At 45.4% G+C, this 21,817-nt stretch overlaps 2 protein-coding genes across 6 annotated transcripts in view; both read left to right on the top strand.

Annotated features, from left to right (window-relative positions):
• The window catches only part of DNAJC6 (DnaJ heat shock protein family (Hsp40) member C6), a 39,239-nt gene extending 34,602 nt beyond the window's left edge, over positions 1–4,637 (top strand). Inside the window, exons 18-19 of the mRNA XM_040072934.1 lie at positions 1,317–1,493; positions 2,370–4,637. Of these exons, the coding sequence (XP_039928868.1) occupies positions 1,317–1,493; positions 2,370–2,471 (279 nt within the window). The 3' untranslated portion in view covers positions 2,472–4,637. The remainder of the gene's footprint in view (positions 1–1,316; positions 1,494–2,369) is intronic.
• Positions 4,638–5,752: 1,115 nt separating this feature from the next.
• On the top strand, positions 5,753–10,932 carry LEPROT (leptin receptor overlapping transcript). Of its 5 annotated transcripts, XM_058421816.1 has the most exons (5): positions 5,869–5,948; positions 6,028–6,103; positions 6,863–7,049; positions 8,237–8,371; positions 10,504–10,642. In XM_058421816.1, the coding sequence occupies exons 1-4, from the start codon at positions 5,891–5,893 to the stop codon at positions 8,351–8,353; spliced, it is 438 nt and encodes a 145-aa protein (XP_058277799.1). In that variant the 5' UTR covers positions 5,869–5,890; the 3' UTR covers positions 8,354–8,371; positions 10,504–10,642. The 5 variants fall into 5 exon arrangements, with proteins under 5 accessions (XP_039929319.1, XP_039929320.1, XP_058277799.1 ...); XM_040073385.2 differs by lacking the exons at positions 5,869–5,948; positions 8,237–8,371 and adding an exon at positions 5,753–5,811 and having other exon boundaries at positions 10,504–10,932; XM_040073386.2 differs by lacking the exon at positions 5,869–5,948 and adding an exon at positions 5,753–5,811 and having other exon boundaries at positions 8,237–10,932.
• Positions 10,933–21,817: the final 10,885 nt, after the last annotated feature.

Here is a 21,817-nt window from a genome sequence, read left to right as displayed (position 1 = left end):
ACTCCAAGGTTACGTTTCTGTCCCCAACCGGACCACATCAACAATGGCTCGCTCAGTGTCACTGTCTGGGCTGCTGCTCTCCCACAGCACTCCAGCGCTGATTAGCAGGCGCAGCTAATTGAGCTAATCCTCTGCCTCGTTAATCCTACCTTCTTTGGAATTCTCTCACCTCTCCTCAATAAATTGCCAAACTGCAGATCCCTTATGAAAGGGAAGGGGATTCAGTCTGTCCTGCCCTGTATGTGAAACGTGAGAACATGAATTGGAATTACAGGAGGAGAGAGAGCTCAGAGGAAAAGCTGCAGCAAAAGCCCAAGCAGAGTTCTAGAAAACAGAATGATCCTCTCAAAATTCCCTGCCTTTAGCCTTGTGGAAAGGTTTTAACCTTTGGGAAGTGACAGCAACTCTGCTGAACACCTCCATCAGCCACAACAGCCTGACAGACAGAGGTCAGGCCCTGGAGTGGGCAGGAGTTTCCCCTGCTCCCATTTTTATCCCCACAAAAGCTGTCGAGTTACTGAAGCTCCCAGCTGATTTGGCCTTTCCAATATAATTCTCTTTGCTCCGATGCGTTTTTATTTCATTGGGGCAGCTCAGCCTGCAACTGTAAAATCTATTTATGCTTTGGTTTTCACATTTACAGTTTAGCTTAGCTGAGCTTAGTTTAGGTGTGCAATTAACCTTGCTTAAGAACCAGACAGCTGAAGACCTAATTTGTCTTTTGACATCAAGCATTACTATGTCAGTGTTTCTAGCAGGGATGTTGCTCAAAGTCTGTCTTAACTTTCGAGCAGTGATATAAAAATTGATGACAATTAGACAGAGGTTTTCTGAAGGTTTTCTACAGCATGGAAAGAAGTTTAAGATGCTCCCTGGGGTCACAGCTATTCAAATGAAGAAACATTGTGGTAGTGGCATGCAAAGAGATAACATGGAGACAAGAGGTCTGCAGTGCAGAGTTGCTCCTCAAGAGCAGCCTCAGCTTATTTATTTCTTACATTTTTATACATTTGTGGGTCTGGTTGTGGATTGGCTTCTGAGGTTACTACCTTTCACCCCACTGGCCAGATCAGCTGTCAGTTACATTTTTTTTAGGCTAGAAATATGTAAACAAAGGACAGGGAACAAAACCAAAAGATTTGTTTATGTTCCCATGTGTGAGAAAAGCTCCTAATACTGTGCAGAAACTAAAGAAACTGATTCTACCTTATGAACAAGTAGAAGGCTTTACAAAACTCAGGAAAACCAGGGTGACATTTGTCCAGGTGGAGTATCTGATGCGAGACATAAATAGAGACCTGCACTCCTTTCTGCAGGTGCTGGAGTGGATCGAGGGCAAGGAGAGGAATATCAGGGCGCTGCTGTCCACCATGCACACGGTGCTGTGGGCAGGGGAGACCAAGTGGAAGCCTGTGAGTATGGCAGACCTGGTGACTCCAGAGCAGGTGAAGAAGGTGTACAGGCGAGCTGTGCTCGTCGTTCACCCCGACAAGGTAAGGCTGGGCCGCCTCCACCTCCTTGATTAGAAAGTGGTGGATGGGATCACTGGGTGGTAGAAGGGGGGAGCTCGAGATTTGTGCTGGTTTCTGAAAGTTGTGAACTCTAAACTCAACCCTGGAAGTGTTCAGGGCCAGGTTGGAGGAAGCTGGGGTAGTGGAAGGTGTCCCTGCCTGCGGAACCATTTAGTATTTAAGGTCCCTCCCAAGCCAAACCAGTCAGGGGTTTTGTGAAACCAAAGACTGTGCCTGGAACCTGCTGCTTCAAGCAGCAGAAATTCAGAGCTTTTTTCGCCCTCACTTTGACTCTCAGCCGTTCTGCTGCTGAAGGAGATCCAAATCCAGCTCCTACAATGGAACCATCAGCGTGTTTGATTGCCCAGCTTGTGGCTCCTCCTCTGGCTGCTGCCACTTGCTGGCCAGGGAGCAGCGACTCCATCTGGGACACCATGGGGAGGAGGAAACTTCCACCTGGCAGGGAATGGAGGCCCTGAGAGCCTCAAGGCTTGGGAGGATGTGGGCCGCCCGAGGTTTGCAGGAATTCCGATTTCATCCAGGAACTGCGTCAGGTGGCAGCTCTTCCCCTGCCACGCAGGTAAAATTCCTCTCCCAATGCCGAGGTTATATTTATTATTTGGAAGGTTACATTTGTTACGCCCATGGGACAGCGCTTTATCCCACTCTGGGGGTTGTCAGCTCCGAGGAGCAGCAAAGCCAAGAAATTCTTAAGGAAAGCAGCCCTCCAGAGCAGCTTATTTTTGTCAAGGAGAAAGTGAAAATTCATGGAACTGTTTGGGAATCTGCCACGTGCTGGCTGTTGGGGTTGGGTTTGGGAGCTCTGATACCCCTCTTTTCTCTCTGTTTTTATTCCAGGCTACTGGGCAGCCATATGAACAATATGCAAAGATGATATTTATGGAGCTAAACGATGCCTGGTCAGAATTTGAAAACCAAGGACAAAAACCCTTGTATTAGGTACCTTCTCAGCGTCCACTCCAGACCCGTGCTAGTGCTTATATAGTCCCTTGTCACAAATGTCACAGATCAACCAAACTCTGGCTGGAAATTCGGAAGTTTCAGAAAACTAAGAGACTAATATTTATCACGAAGAACCTGGGAAAGGTTTCCTAACACTTGTCTCCAGAATCCTGAGCTCAGAGGAACTCTGGCCACCTGGCTCGCCCTACCAGAGCCACAGGGTTGCAGTTTCTGCTAACTTTTCTATTTTATTTTGGATTCCAGTGGGACAAGAGAGAACACATACTGGGAAAAGGTGGGATTGGTCTGTCTCCAACAAAGTGTAGCTGGTGAATTTCCTACTTTATTTTTTTTTATTAATTTTTTTTTGGTGAGGTGTGGTATGGCAGCGCTTCAGCTGTGTTCAACAGCTGCCGGTGAGGCCCGAAGTTCGATGTGTGGGGTTTTTTTTTCTCCTGGGTTTGGATGGAATTATCCAGTTGAAGTGCTCAGCTGTGGTTTAGGCGCACTCCCAACAGCCACCATTTGCTGCTTAATCGCTCATCTAGCGTAGTCTGGCTGGACGGAGCCAAAGCTGAATCCTGGGTTGGGTCAGCGTGGCAGCCGCCCGCTGCTTTTGCATCAGTGCCGTGCTCCACCTCACAGTCCCGCAGTGAAACGTGCAGGCAGAATTCCTCAGCAAGGGCTTTGGAAAGCAAGCAACCGGCCCTTGGTTCTACAGCCCCTCGCTGGTTTGTTAAGCAGCAGTTTTTGGGGGGAAGGGTGGATCCACCTTGCCCAAGTGAGGAACGAGCACGTGCTGCACTTCCCGTGGTACTCATCGGCAGCTTGAAACCATCCAGGAAATAGCAACACCTCAAAATTCTGCTGGAAAGGTTTAGAAACTTCCTGGTTTCTAGGTAACACTTCCCCTCCTGAGGATTCAGAACTTTGTCCAGCCCACTTGTATCACCTTTATGCCTTTATCAGCTCCAGAGCACTTGGCCAAGGCTCTTGGTAGGCTGAAACCTGTTGCAACTTCATTTTTCAGATCCTGGTGTATGAGCTGTCGCACCGACATCCACAGACCAGGTCTGATTTCTGAGGTCACTGCAGTGCAAATTGATTATCTTAAAAGTTTTATATTGGACCAAAGCAATAACATCACAAGGAAACCTCTCTGTTGCTGAAGCTGAAGCAGCTTTCCTAGTTTAAAAGCGAGTTCAAATTCAAACTTCACCCCAAATTCTGCCGTTCTTTTGTAGAGTAGCTAAAGCTAGCGGTTTATTTACCAACACCTATCTGTATTTGAGGGATACTCAGAAGATGGGCAGGAAATAATGTGTATTTCCTGCCTCAGGAACAGGTTGCCATCGGATGTGAGTCTTTAAGGCTGGTGGTTTTTCAAGACAATCCACTACTTGTTGCACTTACATTTTCAAGTGGCAAAGCTATTACTGCAAAGACAGCGTGTCAAAGTACATGGCTTTCTGTATAAAACTCATCCTTTTGTTGTACTGGTCCATTATTTACTGCCATTAACTGAAAATGTGAAACCAACACATAGGTCTCCTTTTATATAAAAAAAAGACCTTAAGATAATAGTAACAAACTGGATGTTATTTATTAATGTTTTGATCCAGTATGTGCTTGTCTTATTTAAAGAGATAACTGGAATGTGAATCATGTTCCCGTGATTTGTTGGTTTATTGTTTCTCATCCACATTTGTAGATATTGTGACCTATGCCTATATAATAAAAAAAAAGGATCTCATTACTACAACGTACTTTTTTTAATGATGAAAACCTCATTAGCTTTGTATCGAGTTTGTCACAGCACATAACGCTGGGTACTCATCCATTCACAAAATACAAATCTACCATTAAACTTTACCAAAAAACCCACAACCCTCTACCCCACTTAAGCTTTGATTACTTCCATCCCTAATGTTTTTATGGATGCATGAAAGTATTAGGACGTATGTATATCCAATTAGTTAACTAAAAAAACAAACCAACCAAACAAAAAAACATTCTTGTCATATCTGGTAGTGACAGAGGTTATCAATGTTCAGGTTTACTGTTTGACTAAATTATTGTAATTTTTGTAAATACGGTATATACTCGATGAACTTGTGACTGGTCTAAGACATTTGTATATACATTAAAAAGCTCAAATTAACATATCCAGGTATCTTTTGTCCTTGGGACCACGAGGTTCAAGTCCCACATCTGCTCCTGTGTGAGGGGTGGTGAGCCCTGGCCAGGGTCAGTTTTGTTATTATCCCCAGGTTGGCATTCCAGGTGCTTTTCCCAAATTATTTGGAAACGAATTGGAAAGGAATTACCGTCCTTAGGCTACTGCCCTCAGAGACCTGCAGCCAAGCAAGCCAGGGAACCCAAATTTTTCTATTTTTTTTTAAGCATTTGGTGGATTAAGCCTTTTTTAATAAGCCCTCTGGCTCAAAGTAATTTAAAATAAAGAAAAATGGGAAAAAATACAGATCAGGGAACATGTAAAGAGAAAAGCTGAGGAGGGAGGTATCTGAAGAAAAGCTCCCTGGGGAGGGTTATTGAAAGAGTTGTGCAAAATCTCCCTCTAAAAGGCTTTTCTTGGGACAAAAATGTTGTTATTGGGTCAAAAAAAGGTTGTTTTGGGGGAAAAAATGTTCGTTTGGGGGCAAAAAGGTTCATCTTGGGACAAAAAGACCATTCTTGGGGCAAAAAGGCCATCGCTGAATTAATAATGTTCCTGGGTAGAAAGGCCATGGTTGGGGCAAAAAGGCTTCTCGGGTCAAAAATAGGAACTCAAAAAATCCAAAGCTTGAAAAACACAGCTTTAAAAAAAAAACTGTGCCTTTCTTAGTGTAGGTTAGCAGAAGGGTGGATGATGTAGGCCCTGAGGTGGCCCTGCTTGAGACAAACGAGAGCCCGGCTCCGTTTTTTGGGGTGAAAACAGAGGTTTTCAGGAGTACCCAACAAAACGGCAGCGCCTGAGGGGCGGGGGCTCCTCAAAGCGGTGTTTATGGATTCAAATCGCGGCTGCGCGCAAATACACGCTTCTTACGCACATACACCAACTGAATGCGCACGCACATACATTCATCACACTCATACAGTGCTTATACATCAAAACAAGCTCGTTTATTTGCGAGGGTTACTCGCGTTAAACGCCACCCCGCGACCGTCCCCTCAGGACGCCCCGCCCATCGCCGCGAGCGCGGGCGCGGCGGGAAAAGGCGCTCCCTCCCCCTGCCCGCCCTTTTAAAGGCTCGGTCACGTGACGCGGGAAAGGGGCGGGGCCAGAGGGCGGAAGTACCGCCGTGCCAGAGGAGCCCGGACATGGCGGGCGTGAAAGGTACCGGGGGCTCGCCGTGAGGGAACCGCCCCGGGCAGCGCCTCAGCGCGGGATGGGCGGCCGGGAATGGCGGGGAGGGATGCCCGGCACCGGGGGAGGTGGTGCCCGGCCCTCGCTGAGGGATGCCCGGCCTGCCGGTGAGGCGGTTGGCGGTGCCCCAGGGGGGATGCCCGGTGCGGCGGCCGCTGCCTCACCGCTCGCCCTGTGCTGTTGCAGCTCTCGTGGCCCTGTCCTTCAGCGGAGCCATCGGGCTGACCTTCCTCATGCTGGGCTGCGCCCTGGAGTACTACGGGTGAGCGGGCCGGCGCCCTTGGCAAAGCTTCTCCTGTTTAAAATCCATTAATTAAGGCGTTTCTCGCATTTAATGGAGCTGCTTGGCTCCTCCTGCAGTCGCCCCCCCCCCCGGCTTCCAGGCTCTTGGCACGTGGCGCTTTGTTGTGATTAAACATCACTTCCTTCGGCAGTATTTGCATTTACATTAAAATAAAAAGACTTGGAGCAGCTCTGTGCTGCCTCAGGAAGAGCGGTGCCACCTCGCTATTTTAATCTCACCCAAGCATTTTCCCTAATTTCCCGCTTCTTTGACCAGTCCTCCTCCCTCAAGTTTCCATTTGGGATGTCCCCACCCATGGAAGCGGCTGGAACTGGATGAGCTCTGGGTTCCCTTCCAGCCCAAACTGTTCTGTAGTTCCACGATTCCGTGTCTGTAAACGCCTTAGAGATCCCGAGGAGGCTCGTGAGAGCTCTGGCACACGGATGAGACGCGAGGGTGTGTGCCTGCCTCATCCCTGTAATTTGGGAAAGCTGCTCCAGTGCATTTCCTGCTCCCTCTGTGGTCGGAGCTGAATCAGCAAAGCGATTCAGAGCTGAACGCAAAAGTGAAATAAATCAGCTCTTGTGAGAGGGTGGGTGCTGCTCTGTCAGCGCGGGGAAAACGAGGTGGAGACTTCTGATGGATCCACAGAGTAGGGTTAGGAGTGTTGCACCAACTTTCTGATTGAAGTGTCTGTTTTAACTGATGATGCATTTCTTTTTTCCCCCCACTGCCCAGTGTGTACTGGCCCCTGTTTGTGTTAATATTTTACTTCCTCTGCCCCATTCCCCACTTCATTGCCAAGAGAGTGGGTGATGACAGCGATGCAGCCAGCAGTGCCTGCAGGGAGCTGGCCTATTTCTTCACCACGGGAATCGTTGTCTCTGCCTTTGGACTTCCTATCATCCTTGCACGGGTGGAAGCAGTAAGTCCTTGCTAGTATTTTTTATTCTCAGTCACCACTTACTGGATATCATCTTCAGTCCCGCTTTCATTTCATTTCATTGTTGTGCTGTTTCCAGGTGAAAATAATCCACTGAAATTTTGCCTATTTGGGCTGAAAAAACCCCAAAAACCCACATGACTGAGAAGTTTTTAGCTGTTTCCCCCCCCTCCAGCCTTGTTTTGGTCCAACACAAGATCATATCTCCTCCTCCACCTCATGCCTCTCTGTCTCATGACCCTTTGCATCACTTCTTGCTCCAGCTTCCTGATTTTTCTCTTGGAAAATGTCTGCTTTCTCCACTGAGGATGCTGCAGACGTGGGGAGTGGTAGGAGTTAAAAGATAAAAGTCCAAGCTTCCAGAGCTGCCCCTGTGGCTCTCAAAGCACTTCCCAAGCTTTGCCCCTCAAAGCCTGAGGAAACTCTGCCCGAGTTCTTTTCTTTCCCCTTTGCTTTCTGAGCTGCTCTCCAGTGGTGGGATTTTGGTCACATTTGTCTAAAAGGCAAAGAATTCCCGCTGTCCCAACCCCCCAGTGGTGTTTTCCTGAGTCCCCTTGGTTTTCCCCTTCACTTTCAGTCCTTTTCAGTTTTGTGTACTTGCTCCGGGTTTACTTGTGATGCCCAGATCCCCTGATGTTTTTATTTTGGAGTTGTGGCCTGGCAGCAGCAGAACAACCACGAGAGGGAACTCTCAGTCGTGTATTTTAAGAGTAAATGTTGCTTATTTAAGTGAATTACTTGTGCTATTTAAGTAAATTACTTGTGCATCTCATTAAAAAAACAAAACAACCTGTTTACCTTTAAATCCGCGTTTTCCGTGCCTGTTACTTATTTCAAAGGAGATCTTTGGATTTTGTTTCACCAGATTTCTCCCTGATTTAGGTGTGTTTTAATGATTTGCAAGGCAAGTCATCATTTTCTCCTAAACCCTAGCAGTAGCTTGGCTGAAGTGTTTTATTAGTGACACCATTGGCTGCTAATTGAATAATTAGTCACACAAATTGCATTATTTGTCGTTTGCCTTTTCCCGCTTTTAGCGTCTTCCTGTAGTATTTTGACTTTTTTTTTTTTTTTTTTTAAAGTATTTTAGCTGATCTAATGCCTAGAAATAACTGCCCTGAGCGTCTCTTCCAAGAACTGCTTTGACTGTTCCGTTTCTTGCATTTCAGATCAAATGGGGAGCCTGTGGCCTGGTGCTGGCTGGCAATGCAGTCATTTTCCTTACTATTTTAGGCTTTTTCCTTGTGTTTGGCAGAGGAGATGACTTTAGCTGGGAGCAGTGGTAGGAGCTCTCTGTGGTGCTGGTAATTTTGAATATTTTACAGCTTTTTTTTTGTTTTTTTTTTTTTCCCCCTCCCTCTCCCCTGTTCTGTGTGTATGTATAGATCTTATAATGTGCGTGGTATGTTATAAAATTCACGTGGCTTTACGTTATCATGTAATAATTTGCCTTTTTTTTTAAGTGCACTTCAGCCAAAGGGACCTTGCTGACAGTTGGCTTGAAGTAGTCACTAAAATCTGGGATTATTACGGATTTAGCCTTGAAGAAGTTTACAAAACATCAGCAGTTTTACCTGTTTTTCGCTCTGTTTGCATTAATTTTTGGTTTGATTGCAGTGTCATTGAGCTCTTGCTCACTATTCCTGTTGGGTTTTTAATCACATAATCAAAGAATAATACAAAGATTATCCTGATTGGGATTATTCAACTCGATCGATCTTTCTGCTTTAATTAATATGAGTTAATATTTCATTTACATCTCATTAATTGTATTTTGAGGAAAAAAAAAAGTAATTTTTCTTAATGATACAAAGCCAAATGTAAGCGATGTCACCTCTTACTCCCTAATGAAAGCAAAAGAAAATAACCCTGCTTAAAACCCCTTCCACTTCTATTTGTTTAAAGATCATTTTCTCCCCACAAATTACATTTTCAGCGCCTACTCAGTTCAAAAATGGTGGCTGCATTTGGGGAATAAAATATTTTAATGCATCTTAAAGCTGACATGACTTCTGTGAAGGTTCACAAGGGGAGAAGCTGCCCTCAGGACAGTTAAAAATCACAATTTAGCCTTCAGCTCTGTATTTTTATGGCTATGAATCGCAAGGAATTGAGTGTTCTGCTGGGTAGGAGTTCTTATTTCCTCCTTGCTTTTAAAACACACTTCTTCAGCTCCTATATATATATTTTTTTTGTCTGGAAGAAGGTTGTTACTACATTAAAACACTATATTTTAAAGTAGCATTATCCTAGCAAGCATTTAAACAATTACACTTGAGCAAATATGATTTTATTACTTTAGTTCTGTAAGAGTTGAGGGAGTGGTCAGTGATTAATTACATCAGCGCTCTGAAATGGGGACAGAAATAATTCTGTGGTCCCCAGCCACGGGCTAAGGCTGAAGCAGGAATGGAAAATGGAGTTTCAGGAAGGTTAATTCCATGTTTTCAATGGAAATTCCAGCTGTGTGAGAGGGAGCAGTTGAGTAGCTGTATTTTATATATTGAAGGGTTTCCAGGCTGTCTCCTGCTAAAAGAGGAATTTATGTTAAAGGATAGTTTTTTTTCCTGGATGTTAATGCTCCATCCAGGGCACAGCAGGGTAAACTTATAAAAATCCTGGGAATAACAAATTATCTGAGTGTCTTCTTCCCGCTTTGGATGAAATCTCTTGGAACAGGGGAAATTGTTTTAACGATAAACCAATTTTTTTTTTTTTTGATTAAACTTAATTCCGTGTTTAAACCTGCTTTGATTTTAAAGCAGATGCCTTTTTTCCCTATACAGTGGCATTTTTCACTCAAATAATGAAGCGGAACAGTGAAATAAAACCCAGTCCGTACCTGGTGATAAATTCTTAATGCCATGGCTAACGATTCCATTTACCTCCTCTTGGATTGGGGCTGGGCCCTGGAAAGCTTTCACTCCATTTATGTCCCAAGGGCTGCCATAGAAACCCACAAAACTACTCAATCACTGATGGAATTTTGGGGAGGAAAACCGGCTGGGATTGAATTTTTCCTTAAAATAAATCATTCTTTGTGGGCTCTGCTGTAGCGTGTGACAGGAACAGTGAGCAAGGACAATCTGAAGTGACCAGGAGGACCAGAAAATGCTGTTTTAAATTGCTTTTTTTTGCCAAATTTTTCCATTGTACTGTATCCCCTTTGGGCTGTGGTTGGTGGGTGTCGAGTGGAGAAGGTCAATGCTTTTTTATTATTATTTTTATTATTATTATTGTCGTTGTTTGGAAGTAGCTACGTGCACTAATCCCTAATGTGAACGTCACGCGGGTTTCATCACATTTAATGTTTAAAATCGTGCTGGAATCGTGGAGATCTCCCTTAACCTCTGTAAAGCAAATTTACTTTGTGATCAAATACGGTAAAAAAAATAACATTTCAGTGGGGTTTGTTGTTGTTGTTGTTGTTCTCCAGAGCTTCATTGCCGCTAAGCTCTGCTGGTCTGTACTGGGAATTCTGTCCCACCCCTGCAGTGGGGATTTCCGTGGTTTCTCTGGAATGGTTTTCCTGTGTGGAAGTGAATACCGTGTATCCAAAGTGCCTTAAACTTCCGCACGAGGCTGATCGCTGTGACAAGATCGCTGCTCCAGGATCAGCTGGAGATCCGTGGCTGCGTTTTCCAAAGCTTCCTCGTCCGCTAACCCTGTTTCCTGTCGTGGGGAAATGAAAGCAGTGCAGCTTTTGTACCTTTTGTAAAGTTTTTTTATCTCCTGTGATTGCCGTATCCTCGAGATCATGAAGGATTAAAACACGGACGTTCCAATACGTTCTGCTTTTCTTGCCGAGTTGCCTACTAAAAACTGACTTTTGGAATTCTCTAATAAACATATCTGTTGCTTAAAAGCTTTGTCTGTCTTAAATTTCGAGAGGTGACAAGAGGCAGGTGTGAGGGGGAAGGTGGAACGTGGCCAGTGCTGCTTTCCTGATGCTGGGATGGACAATTCCAGGAGCCATGGAAGTGGAATTAATGTGGAACCTGTTGGAAAGGTAAAGGATCATCACCTGTGGTCATGAAGTGGTGAGCCTGGGAGGTTTTTAAAAGCGTTCCATGAAAAATGATGGGATGTGAGGTAGTGCTTGAGCTTTTCCACATCCCTTTTTTCCCAAGGAATCTGGAGTAAGATCATTTCTGTGTCAGGAGGGCGGGGATGCAGAGGGCATCAGAGCTCTCCTTCTCTTCCAGGTCACTTCTGGTATTAAGGTGATGAAAACATTAAAGTGGGGAATTCTGATCTCCCCAGAGCTTGGGAAAATGGAGTTACTGAATCCCCCACCATGAGGAGGAGTCTGTGGTGTCTGTTTGGAAAAGCTGGAGCTGTCTTTTCGCAGCAGTGCCTTGAGTCCAAGGCTTTGGAGGAGGTGAGTGTGGATCACAGAGCTGCTGGCTGTGCACAGGGAATGTTTGGGAGCGCTCTTCGCCTTTGGCAGAGTCACTTCAGCTCTAGGCTTGGTCCTGAGCTCTGTGTTTTACCCTGCTGCTGGATTTGGGGGTGGTGTCTGTGTGGGGTAACTTTGATTTTTCTGTCGTTCCCACCCTTGTTCAGGTGTTTTTCTTTGGTTATTCCATCACATCCACTGAGGTGGATTTAAAAAACCCAGTCTGGGGCTGATTTTGTGGGTTCCTCCATCCTCTCAGGAGCTGGTAACCTTCCTGAGCAGCTGTTAGGACCTTGGGTAACTTGCTAAAACCTTTTAACAGCCTTTAATCCCATGAAATGAGTGTCCGCTCGTTAACACCGGGGTGATCCCAAACGAAGTGCCCTGGTAAGACACTGTTCAAATTGTGCTGACCTGCAGATGATGGAAAGCTCTAAAATGAGGTTTGTAACCCTGATCTCAGTCCTGAACACAGCAGGACTTCTCAGATCCTCCTTGTTTGCTCTCCAGGGATTGTTTCTGGGCCCTGGTGGAGGATGGACAGGCTCTCATTAAGCTGGATCCTCACCAGGTACTAATGAGCCCTGGATTTGTTTGAGTGGCCCCTGCAAACACATGACCAGTTCCTACTGCAGGGTTTACCAGGGAAAATCCCATCAAATGGGTAAGGAAGCGTTGGCTGCTGAATTGGGATGAGATTTTAAAGATCAGCTGGAGCCGTTTTCTCCAAAGGCCTGTTCTGTATTTATCTTGTTTTATGGGTTTGCCTTTGCCCTTTACCTGGAGGTTTGGTTCAGCTGGGTTATACTAAAAATGAGTTACACGTGTTTATTCCCCATGATTGGTACTTTATTTTTTTTTTAATGGAATTACGACTTCCTATAGAATAGTTCTGGACTGTAACAAATATTCTGGATGTTCGTTCTGGACTGTAACAAATATTCTGGATGTTCGTTTTCCTCATGGACTGGTTGGTCCCTGCTTGCTGTCCCACCCCTTGTCTGCAGGAGCTCCCACACTTGGAGCTCCCTCTGGCCACCCCTGAGGGGATCCTGCTGGGATTATAAAAACATCCCTCTTTTCCCTCAGGAAATTCGTAGGGAATTGGTAGGAGATTGTTTTCAAAGTGAGACTCAACCCCTGGCTTTCTTTAATGGAATAATTTAGACGTAGTGAACATAACTGTGCAAAATGGCACATAACATTAGTAATAAAGACACAGAATGTTAGTAAAAAATACACATTATATGTGGTAATAACCCTTCCTGTTGTAGTTTTGCATTCAGAGAATATTTCCGTGAGATGATTGAGAGGGATTTCACATCAGCCCGTGTTACATTGTTACTTACATTTAATTGCATCTCTTCTTGAGGAATGCTGAGAAAATGAATTGCTCACTGTTGTGGAGTTAAAAAAAAACCAAAAACCCAAAGCAGAGAACATACTCGGTCTGGAGTTTTATGTGATTTGAAACTCTTAAAAGGAGAATAATTCTGAGGTACACACAGCGATGTTGGTGTCTCTGGTACCTCCGGGGGGTCATTTCAGGTTATCAATACCTTTGAATTTTAATTTATCGCTGCTTGGAGCTTCATTTTCAATACCCTAACTGTGCTGCTTTCCTGCTCTTGGTCCATGTGAAGAAATGGCAGCCGCTGCTGGGGTGTTTTTGGTTTTCTGAGGGTTTGGGGACAGGTTAAAGGGTGTTTAAAGTGCCTTGAAAGCAGGACTGGGAACAAGAGGATTGAGGGTGACATTTGTATCTTTGGCTCACCCTTTGCTGGGACTGTTTGATCTGGTGTTTCCCAGTATAAGAGGAGCCTTTGTTCCCAGTTTTCCATCTTTAAAGGGGGAAAAAAACCCAAAACCACAAGCACCCTTTGCACCGCCCAAAAACAAAAGTTGCACTAATTGTCTCTTTCTGGCTGCTGATCAGATTCTCCCCTAGGAAGTTCATGGAATTTGGGATGAAAGGCTGATCCAGGTGGGTTGGAGACCCCTTTAATGCCACTGTCCCTAGGGGGTTGGCATTTCTGGCTGTGCCTCACAGGAACGGGGTGTGGGACCCACAAATCCCTGCTTTAGACACAGGGAGAGGATTTACCGGCTCGTCCTTGATCCTAGGAACATGGCTCGGTGTCACCCTGTGTGCCCAGGTTCTTATCAAATAAAAAAAATATTTATTTTACCAAATAAATAATTTATTTTACCAAGTAAGTGATTCCAGGGAGGCATTCAGATGTTTTAAACAGCTCCAGGATGATAAAACCACTTCCCATATTAAAAAAAAAACCCAAAAGAAAACTCTGCTCTGTTTCATTTTAGCAGATTAAGAAATGCAGAATATTTCTCCTGCATACAGAAATAAATTTTATCTTTTACATCAGGTTATAGGAACTAATGTAACTTAGCCAGTCCAGAGTATGCTGGGTTTTCTTCCCATTCCTAACGAATATTTTGCTGCTTAATTAAAAATCTACAGCAGAAAATAAATCAGTTTTCATGGATCTCTTAATGGCCAGCCAGTCATTAGAAACAATTTCCAAATGCCCGGCCTTTGTCTGGGAGTTTCAGAAGTGAGGAATGTGGGAAGTTAATTAGGATTCAGCCAATATCCTCAATTAGGATTGGGATTATTCCCTTCCCTTTGGACACCTGAGGATCGTCAGAGGTGTCTCTGTTTCCCTGCTCTTTTACAGGGGTGGATTTGTCATATTTGGAAGGTTTTAAAAGTCAGAACAATTCTCTAGGAAGCAGAAACCCCTCACCGGTGTTACCAGTTTTTGAAAAGAAGTGTGTTTGTTTTACTGTGCGGTGTTTTGAGGTGGTTTCTCGAGCTTTGTGAGGTATTTTTAAAACCTGGCCTTTGATTTGGTGTGAAAAACAGCCCAATTAACTTAATTATAGTCTCATCTTGTTGATGCAGTGACGCTTCTGACAAGTGATGGAAGTCACAGTGAATGACAGCGCCGCTCCCTTTTCCTTTACTGATGGGGATAATTAAGACAGAAATAAAGTCAGTTTGAGGGGGATCATTTCCAAACAGATCCCGAACTTTTGGATTCTTTGCAGAACTTTAAGTAAATCAAAGGGCAAAACCAATTTTCTGCCACCTGCTTGTCTGACATTGAAGTGTTTTTGTCGCCCACAACTCCTCAGTTTTGCGTGAGGTGCTCCAAGTTCCTGCAATAATTGTGTTTTCTGCTCTGTAATGGGCAGGGAATGAGGTAAACTCATTTTGAGGGTCAGCCAACACCCGATTTCCTGTAGCACTTTTAGTAATCTCATTAAATTAATAGTAGCTAACTTTGAAATGGCAGCAACAGGTCATTCCTTTAGGGCAGGATTTTCATTTGGAGACTGAGTGTTGGCAGCAGGATTTAGGCTGGTTTGATCCCATTTAAACTTCAACACTGCCCTCAGATGAAACCTTTTGAAATTAACGTCATTAATCAAGTTTAATAGTCAATTTTATCTCTCATTAACCCAGGCACAAGGAAATGGGAGCGGTGACGTGGAGGGAAGGAGCTGATGTTGGGCTGGATGATCCGGGGGTGCTGGGATATCCTGCAGCCAGGCCCAGGATGGAATAACTCTGCATTAAATTAAATAAATGTGACCTTTCCGAAGGGAAAACCTGTCTGCGCTGGATAATCAAATCAGCTTTGTGTTCGACAGCCTTCGAGGGGAGACCTTTTCCCACAAATTCCCGATGAATGAGGGAGGGTCTGGAGACGCAGAGCGGCTCTAAAAGTCCAGAAGTGACATTTTAAATGCTGCAGGGCCTGGGATGTGGGTGCAGGCTGGAGTGTGTTGTGTGTTTGAATGTTCTGCTCTTGCCTGGTGTGGCCTGAGCAGCCCTGGGTGTGGAATTCCTGCCCGATTTCCTTGGAATTCTGCTTTTTGGGGAGATCCTTGCCATGTGTGGGAGAGCTGATCCCTTCCCTGCACATTCCCACCTGCTCCAGCCCCAGCAGTGCCTTGGCCTCTCCTCCTCCTCCTGCAGGAGCACCTGGCAGAGGCTGCTGGTGCTGTCTGGGGGAACATTCCCACGTGGAATTCCTGGGGGAAAGGCACAAGCACACAGAGCACCCCTCTCCATGTGCCAGGTGTTCCCAGCCTGCTCCAGAGGCACCAAAACCTGGGAATGGCTGTCCTGGGAGTGCTGCTCCCATCATTCTGCCAAAACCTGGGAATGGCTGTCCTGGGAGTGCTGCTCCCATCATTCTGCCAAAACCCGGGAATGGCTGTCCTGGGAGTGCTGCTCCCATCATTCTGCCAAAACCTGGGAATGGCTGTCCTGGGAGTGCTGCTCCCATCATTCTGCCAAAACCTGGGAATGGCTGTCCTGGGAGTGCTGCTCTTCTGCTAAAACCTGGGAATGGCTGTCCTGGGAGTGCTGCTCTTCTGCCAAAACCTGGGAATGGCTGTCCCGGGAGTGCTGCTCTTCTGCCAAAACCTGGGAATGGCTGTCCTGGGAGTGCTGCTCCCATCATTCTGCCAAAACCTGGGAATGGCTGTCCCAGGAGCGCTGCTCCCATCATTCTGCCAAAACCTGGGAATGGCTATCCTGGGCAGTGCTGCTCTTCTGCCAAAACCTGGGAATGGCTGTCCTGGGAGTGCTGCTCCCATCATTCTGCCAAAACCTGGGAATGGCTGTCCTGGGAGTGCTGCTCCCATCATTCTGCCAAAACCTGGGAATGGCTGTCCTGGGAGTGCTGCTCTCCTGCCAAAACCTGGGAATGGCTGTCCTGGGAGTGCTGCTCCCATCATTCTGCCAAAACCTGGGAATGGCTGTCCCAGGCAGTGCTGCTCTCATTTTCCTACTAAAACCTGGGATTGGCTGTCCCAGGAGTGCTGCTTTTCTGCCAAAACCTGGGAATGGCTGTCCCAGGCAGTGCTGCTCCCATTTTCCTACTAAAACCTGGGAATGGTTGTCCCAGGCAGTGCTGCTCCCGTTTTCCTACTAAAACTTGGGATTCGCTGTCCCATGCAGTGCTGCTCCACTTCGTTTTTCTGCTAAATAAAGAGGGAACAGCTTCAGAATCCAGCATCCAAATGTTCCCACCATGCCATAAACCCGAGGGCACAGCATCCCTGCCTGTCCCCCGCAGAGATTTCACCCTTTTTGGTGGGACTCTGTGTCCCTGACCCTTTTCCTGCTGTCAGAATTCCAGGATCATCCCTTCACTCACACGTGCTCCGTGCCAGCGCTCTGTGGCCGCATCATTCCCACCCCAGAAGGATCCATCTGCTTCTTGTTCTTGCCTCTTCCCCTATCTTCCCTTCCTAGCCCAGTTTTTCCTGTTTTCCCACCACACACTCGATATCCCTGGGGTTTTTTCCCCCCTCATGCAATTCCTTCTCACCTATTGTTATCTAGAAAATAAGCAGAAAATCAACGTCTCAGCAGATGGATCCAGCCATTCCACACTCCAGCTAAACGGGGATGAACTGCTGCCAGATTTTGGACACTGAAACCCAAATCTTCTGAGGATTTACCCCAAAAATTAGTGCCCCAACCTGTGCTTAGTAGGAGCTAAAAACTGGACACTACTCCAGCACTTCCCTTGATGTTTAGGTGAAATAATCTGATTTTTGAGAATAATTCAGTTGAAAAGAGCCATGAAAAGATGTGTGAGGTTGTCTCATTTCGGAATGTTTTTTTTTTCTCTTTTGGGATGAGGGATGTGTGATATTTTATTTAGGAATGTTTTTTTCTCTTTTGGGATGAAGGATGTGTGATATTTTCTCTTATTTAGGAATGGTTTTTTCTCTTTTGGGATGGTGGAACAAAGTGGGGGAGGATCCTTGTACCAGTTGTCAAACTTCCCCTGCTCTGGTGAAAAAATGATGGCATTTTTAAATAAACTTTAGGGCCCCTTCCATGATTTTCATTTATTGTGGCCATGAGTAGATGGGGTTTCTGTTTCATGTTGGATGAAACTCATCACTGAGATATAAACATTTAAATAAAATCCTCTCTCCATAGCCAAAACCACTAAAGTGGCCTCAATTTGGATTAAGCCACCCATTTGATATTTTGGTTTTTTTCCTGAGCCTGTGACTATCACAAACCAAATTTTTGGACAGATTTAGAAACATTTAAATTGATAAAAAGCCTAGAATTTTAATTTTATTTCTGAAATTTTTATTCAAAAGACCTTCTCATTTTCTGCAGCATTTCTCTCTCTGCCAGCCCCGTGCTGTGTGTGAGATCCCACTTGAGAAGCCAGGGTGGTGGCAGCTTTTCTGGAGTGCTGCTGGAAATAGATTCCCACCACCACCCCCTGAGGGGGAAAAAAAAAAGTCGTGGTGTTTGCTTTCTCCTCACCGAGATGGAGCTGAGTGTGTCATCCTGGCAGGGACTGTGGGGATAACAGACCAAACAACGCTTTGGAAGCTGAAGTGAATCCTGGTTTTTCTCATGGCTGTGACATCAGCAAAGCTGGCTTCTACATGGCTTTTACATGGCCGGCGGTGTTTGGGTTGTTCCACAGTCCCATCCCTGCACGTCCGCGCTAAAATCTGATTCCAAATGGTGCGCATCAGGAAGAAAAACAAGGAGAATCGGGTCAAGCTGTTGGAGAGGTGATGGCTCTAAGTTTCCTTCACCTTTCCCGTTATCCTCTTCATTTTCCAGCTGCTAATTCCTGAGGCTTTTTAGGGGAATGGAGAAGCCAGGATGGTTTCGTTCCCTCATCCCAAGAGGAAGTTTGCACACGTTTTTTTTCTGTGTAAATATTTCGGTGCTGTTGAGTGAAAGCGGAGTTGGACCAGAAAACCTCATGGAGGAATAGAAAATCAAAATTTGTCTAATTTGATGGAATTGTAGAGTGCTGGAATGGTTTGGCTTGGAAAGGACCCTAAAGCCCACCTCATTCCTGTGGCAGGGACGCCTCCCACTATCCCAGGTTGTTCCAAGAGTCCAGCCTGGACACTTGGACAATTCCAGGGATCCAGCATGGATTTCCCCACGCCGCAGTTCCCTTTTTATGCAATCCTTCTTCTCCCTGGCGCCAGGAGTGCTGTTCCCACACGCAGGGCTTAGTCACTGCAAAGACCAACCAGCTCAAATACATCCTCATTTCCAAGGCGAGAAGGAAAATACTGGGAAAAAGGGAAATTATTTATTAGAGAACAGGTTTGCCATGTAAAATATCGGCGTGAGGCACAAAGGTGAGCAGAGCAGATTGGTTTGCTGTACCTCAGAGGCAGCGTGAGCACAACCTCTGATGTAAATGTTACTATAGTAACAGTGGTTTTATTTAAAAGCCCATTAAATAGACATATCAAACACATCCAGCCTGTCAAAATGAAAGTTAAACTGCACAGCCTGCTGCTTCAAGGACCACTTTTTTCTTTTTTTCTTTTTTTTTTTTTTGCCAAACTGGTATATTTTGCTGCAATTTCCCCCTTGAATGCACTCAGCATCCTCTTCTTGCCAAATGACACTGTGGCACTTGGGAAATAAGCTGCGCTAATGGTGACAGCACTAATTACCCGGGACCTCTTGTGCAGCCAAGTGAAGGCTTAAAAAGGGATGGAAATTCCTTCTGGGGAAAAATGCTGGGGACCATTCCCCTCTGCCTCGCTCAAACAGCTTATTCCTAACAGAGCTTAGCTATTAAAAAAGATAAAGAGTATGTTATGAAATATTATCTGTTCATCTGGCTCGGCTGAACTTCCCTTGGGAAGCCCAGGGTGTTTGGTGCCACTTGGTTTTCCTCCCTTTTTCCCTTCTTCCCTCTCCACGAGCAGCTGCTGTGGCTCTGCCTCTCCTGGCGCCGGTGTCAGTTCTGCCTCTCAAACCGTGCTTTGATTATTAACTAATCACAGACTTGCAGAAATGAGGAGTCATTTCTTGTGAGCATCCGGGGTTTTATGGGGTTTTGTGCTCATATTTCTCATTTTGGAAACTTCCCTGTGCTGGCTGTGGTGTAAACTCCTGGTGTTCTTTGCCTGAGAGATGAACAGGTTTGGACAAGGGGTGGAGGGACGGGAGAAGAGGGAATGGCTTCACGTTGAAGGAAAGCGGGTTTGGATTGGGGATTGTGAAGGAATTCCAGGCTGGGAGGGTGGGGAGGCCCTGGGGTGGAATTCCCAGAAAACTGTGGAAGTGTCCAAGGCCAGGCTGGAGCAGCCTGGGACAGTGGGAGGTGTCCCTGCCATGGCAGGGGTGGCCCTGGATGGGATTTGAGGTCCTTTCCAACCCAGCCCGGCACCCCTGATCCTCCTCAGATAATCTACATGGATGTAAAACCAGGCGGGAGATTATTGACTCAGGAAAGCTGAGCAGGGGATTAGGAATTTTTATTTGTAAGAGATCAGGGAATTATGATGATCTGCCACACAGAGGCTCTGTGACTATATCCAGCATAATTGGTGGAAGGAATTGCTTTAATGTCACGTTTTTAAAATAAATAAACCCTCCAGGCTGAAGTTTTGTTCTGCTGGAGAACGGTTCTGTGTTTCTTGCTCGCACTTGGATTCCGAAACGTGCACATAGGTCACTGAAATCTTCTCATGTGCTTTGCAAAACCACTCAGGGCTTGGTATTTTATGGTATTTTGTTGTTTTTCAACGTGAAACTCGTTGAAAGGCTTCTGGCCCCTTGTTATTTTTATAATGCTTTGAGGAAGAAAATCTGAGGTGAAACGTGGAGGCTGAGAGAAAAAAAACAAAAAAACCCCCATTTCCTTGTTTGTATTTATAATAAAAGCCTCTCCAAAAGTTGTTTTAATTCCACAAAAAAGGCGAGGCCCTGAGCAGGGGGATGCTGTGCTGAGGCTGGAGCACATCCTGGACCCTGGATTTCCACATCCTAGTGAATAAAGCACGGAGAAACTGAAAATCCCGGAGTCAAAGTGGCACTGGCAAAACAGAAACTGGGTGAGGTACGAGGAGAAACGTGACATGAAGAGAAACAACAGGAGAGGGATGAGAATATTTGAGCAACAAGGTGCCAATAAAGCACTAGAATCCCAGAATTATTTAAGTTGGAAAAACCCTCCAAGGTCAGCAAATCCTGATCCCACCTTGTCCCCGGTGCCACCTCCAGGAATTCCTGGGACACTCCAGGGATGGGGAGTCCGACCCTCCCTGGGCAGTTCCGTGCCTGAGCACCTTCTCCATGAGGAAATTCCTGTCTGGTCCTGTCCCTGCTCCCTGACTCCCACCTGGTCCCCCACTCCTGGCAGGGATTTGTGGAGAGCCACATCAGCCTCGGGAGGCCTCCAGGAAAGCTGATCCCTAAAGAGAGACAGGATAAACTGGGAATGAAGTTTACACAAAGGATGATTCAGGGTGAAGCAACAAGGCAGCACACGTCAGAGAGCTCTGAAAGGAGGAATTACCTGTCTTCTGTCTGCCTCAGGAGGATTAAGCTCAAGGAAGTTTTAGTTTAGGTATTATCGGAGAGGAAAAAAAGCCTTCAAAAATAAATAAATACGGACTAGTGGAGGCTTTTGGGGGATTTTTTTTCCTGGTTGGCTGAACAGCAGTGGCACATGGGAAAGTGAAAGAAAACTCTGTCAAATGTTTGTCTCGAGATATTCTAAATAAAAGGATTTTCTAGTGGCAGCTTCTGACAGCTTTTGCTGTGAAACGCTGGGGTAGGAAAGCTTCGGTGGCTTCCTAACCTCAGACACGAGTTGTATTTAGTCAGATTTCCCAAACTGCCATATTAGAATCAGGAAATATTTTAAAAATAGAATTTGTCAATTACGAGAGGGCTGTTTTAAAAAAGGAGCGAAATTGGCTGATGCTGCTTTGAGGAAATGGATTGTGAATTACAGAAAGTCAATAAATAAATTAAAGCCAGCCAGTTTGCTCATGGGAAAAGTGTTTACACCACCCAAAAGATAGTTCCAGCCTGGTTTCTTGAGCAGAGCTTGCAACAGGGAAACGAAAATATTTGTCTTCATACCTCATGAAGCAGAGATAGTGGGTTTGCAATTCTTTTAAAATAATATCGCTGAAAAGAAAAAACATTGTATAAAACCCTCAGCTGGGCCTGGCTGAGACTTTCCAGTCTCTTGTTCACTGATTCTATGTTTTTGCTGCCTTTTACAAAAGGATGAGCACAAGCAAAATTAAAGGTCCATCTTTTGTAGCAGGGGTCAGGCCTTGCTTGAAATTCCTTGAAATAATTTTTGAGTGTTGATTTTTTAAATTGCAAGTTCCTGTTAAATACATGGTATTGCTCTACATCTGTCAGCTCCTCAAATGTTGAAGTGCAAAAGGGTCAAAAATGTGATTTAGTCTATTATTTGTGGAGTAAAAGAGAATTGATATCAACTGCTCTTAAATTAGAGCCAGCAGATAATGGATATGTGCATTATAGCACAAC

This window comes from Hirundo rustica, chromosome 9 (assembly GCF_015227805.2).
Source record: "Hirundo rustica isolate bHirRus1 chromosome 9, bHirRus1.pri.v3, whole genome shotgun sequence".
NCBI lineage: Eukaryota > Metazoa > Chordata > Aves > Passeriformes > Hirundinidae > Hirundo > Hirundo rustica.
The sequence above is the reverse complement of the archived record's forward strand: the minus strand, read 5'-3'. Positions and strand labels throughout refer to the sequence as shown.

What these genes read in the sequence shown, in the direction of transcription:
- LEPROT (XM_058421814.1), top strand. Translation starts at nt 5,891, where the DNA reads ATGCCCGGCACCGGGGGAGGTGGTGCCCGGCCCTCGCTGAGGGATGCC. An exon ending in GAGGGATGCCCGGCCTGCCG is followed by an intron (nt 5,949 to 6,027) that starts GTGAGGCGGTTG and finishes GTGCTGTTGCAG; the next exon opens with CTCTCGTGGCCCTGTCCTTC. An exon ending in TCCTTGCACGGGTGGAAGCA is followed by an intron (nt 7,050 to 10,503) that starts GTAAGTCCTTGC and finishes GTTGTTCTCCAG; the next exon opens with AGCTTCATTGCCGCTAAGCT.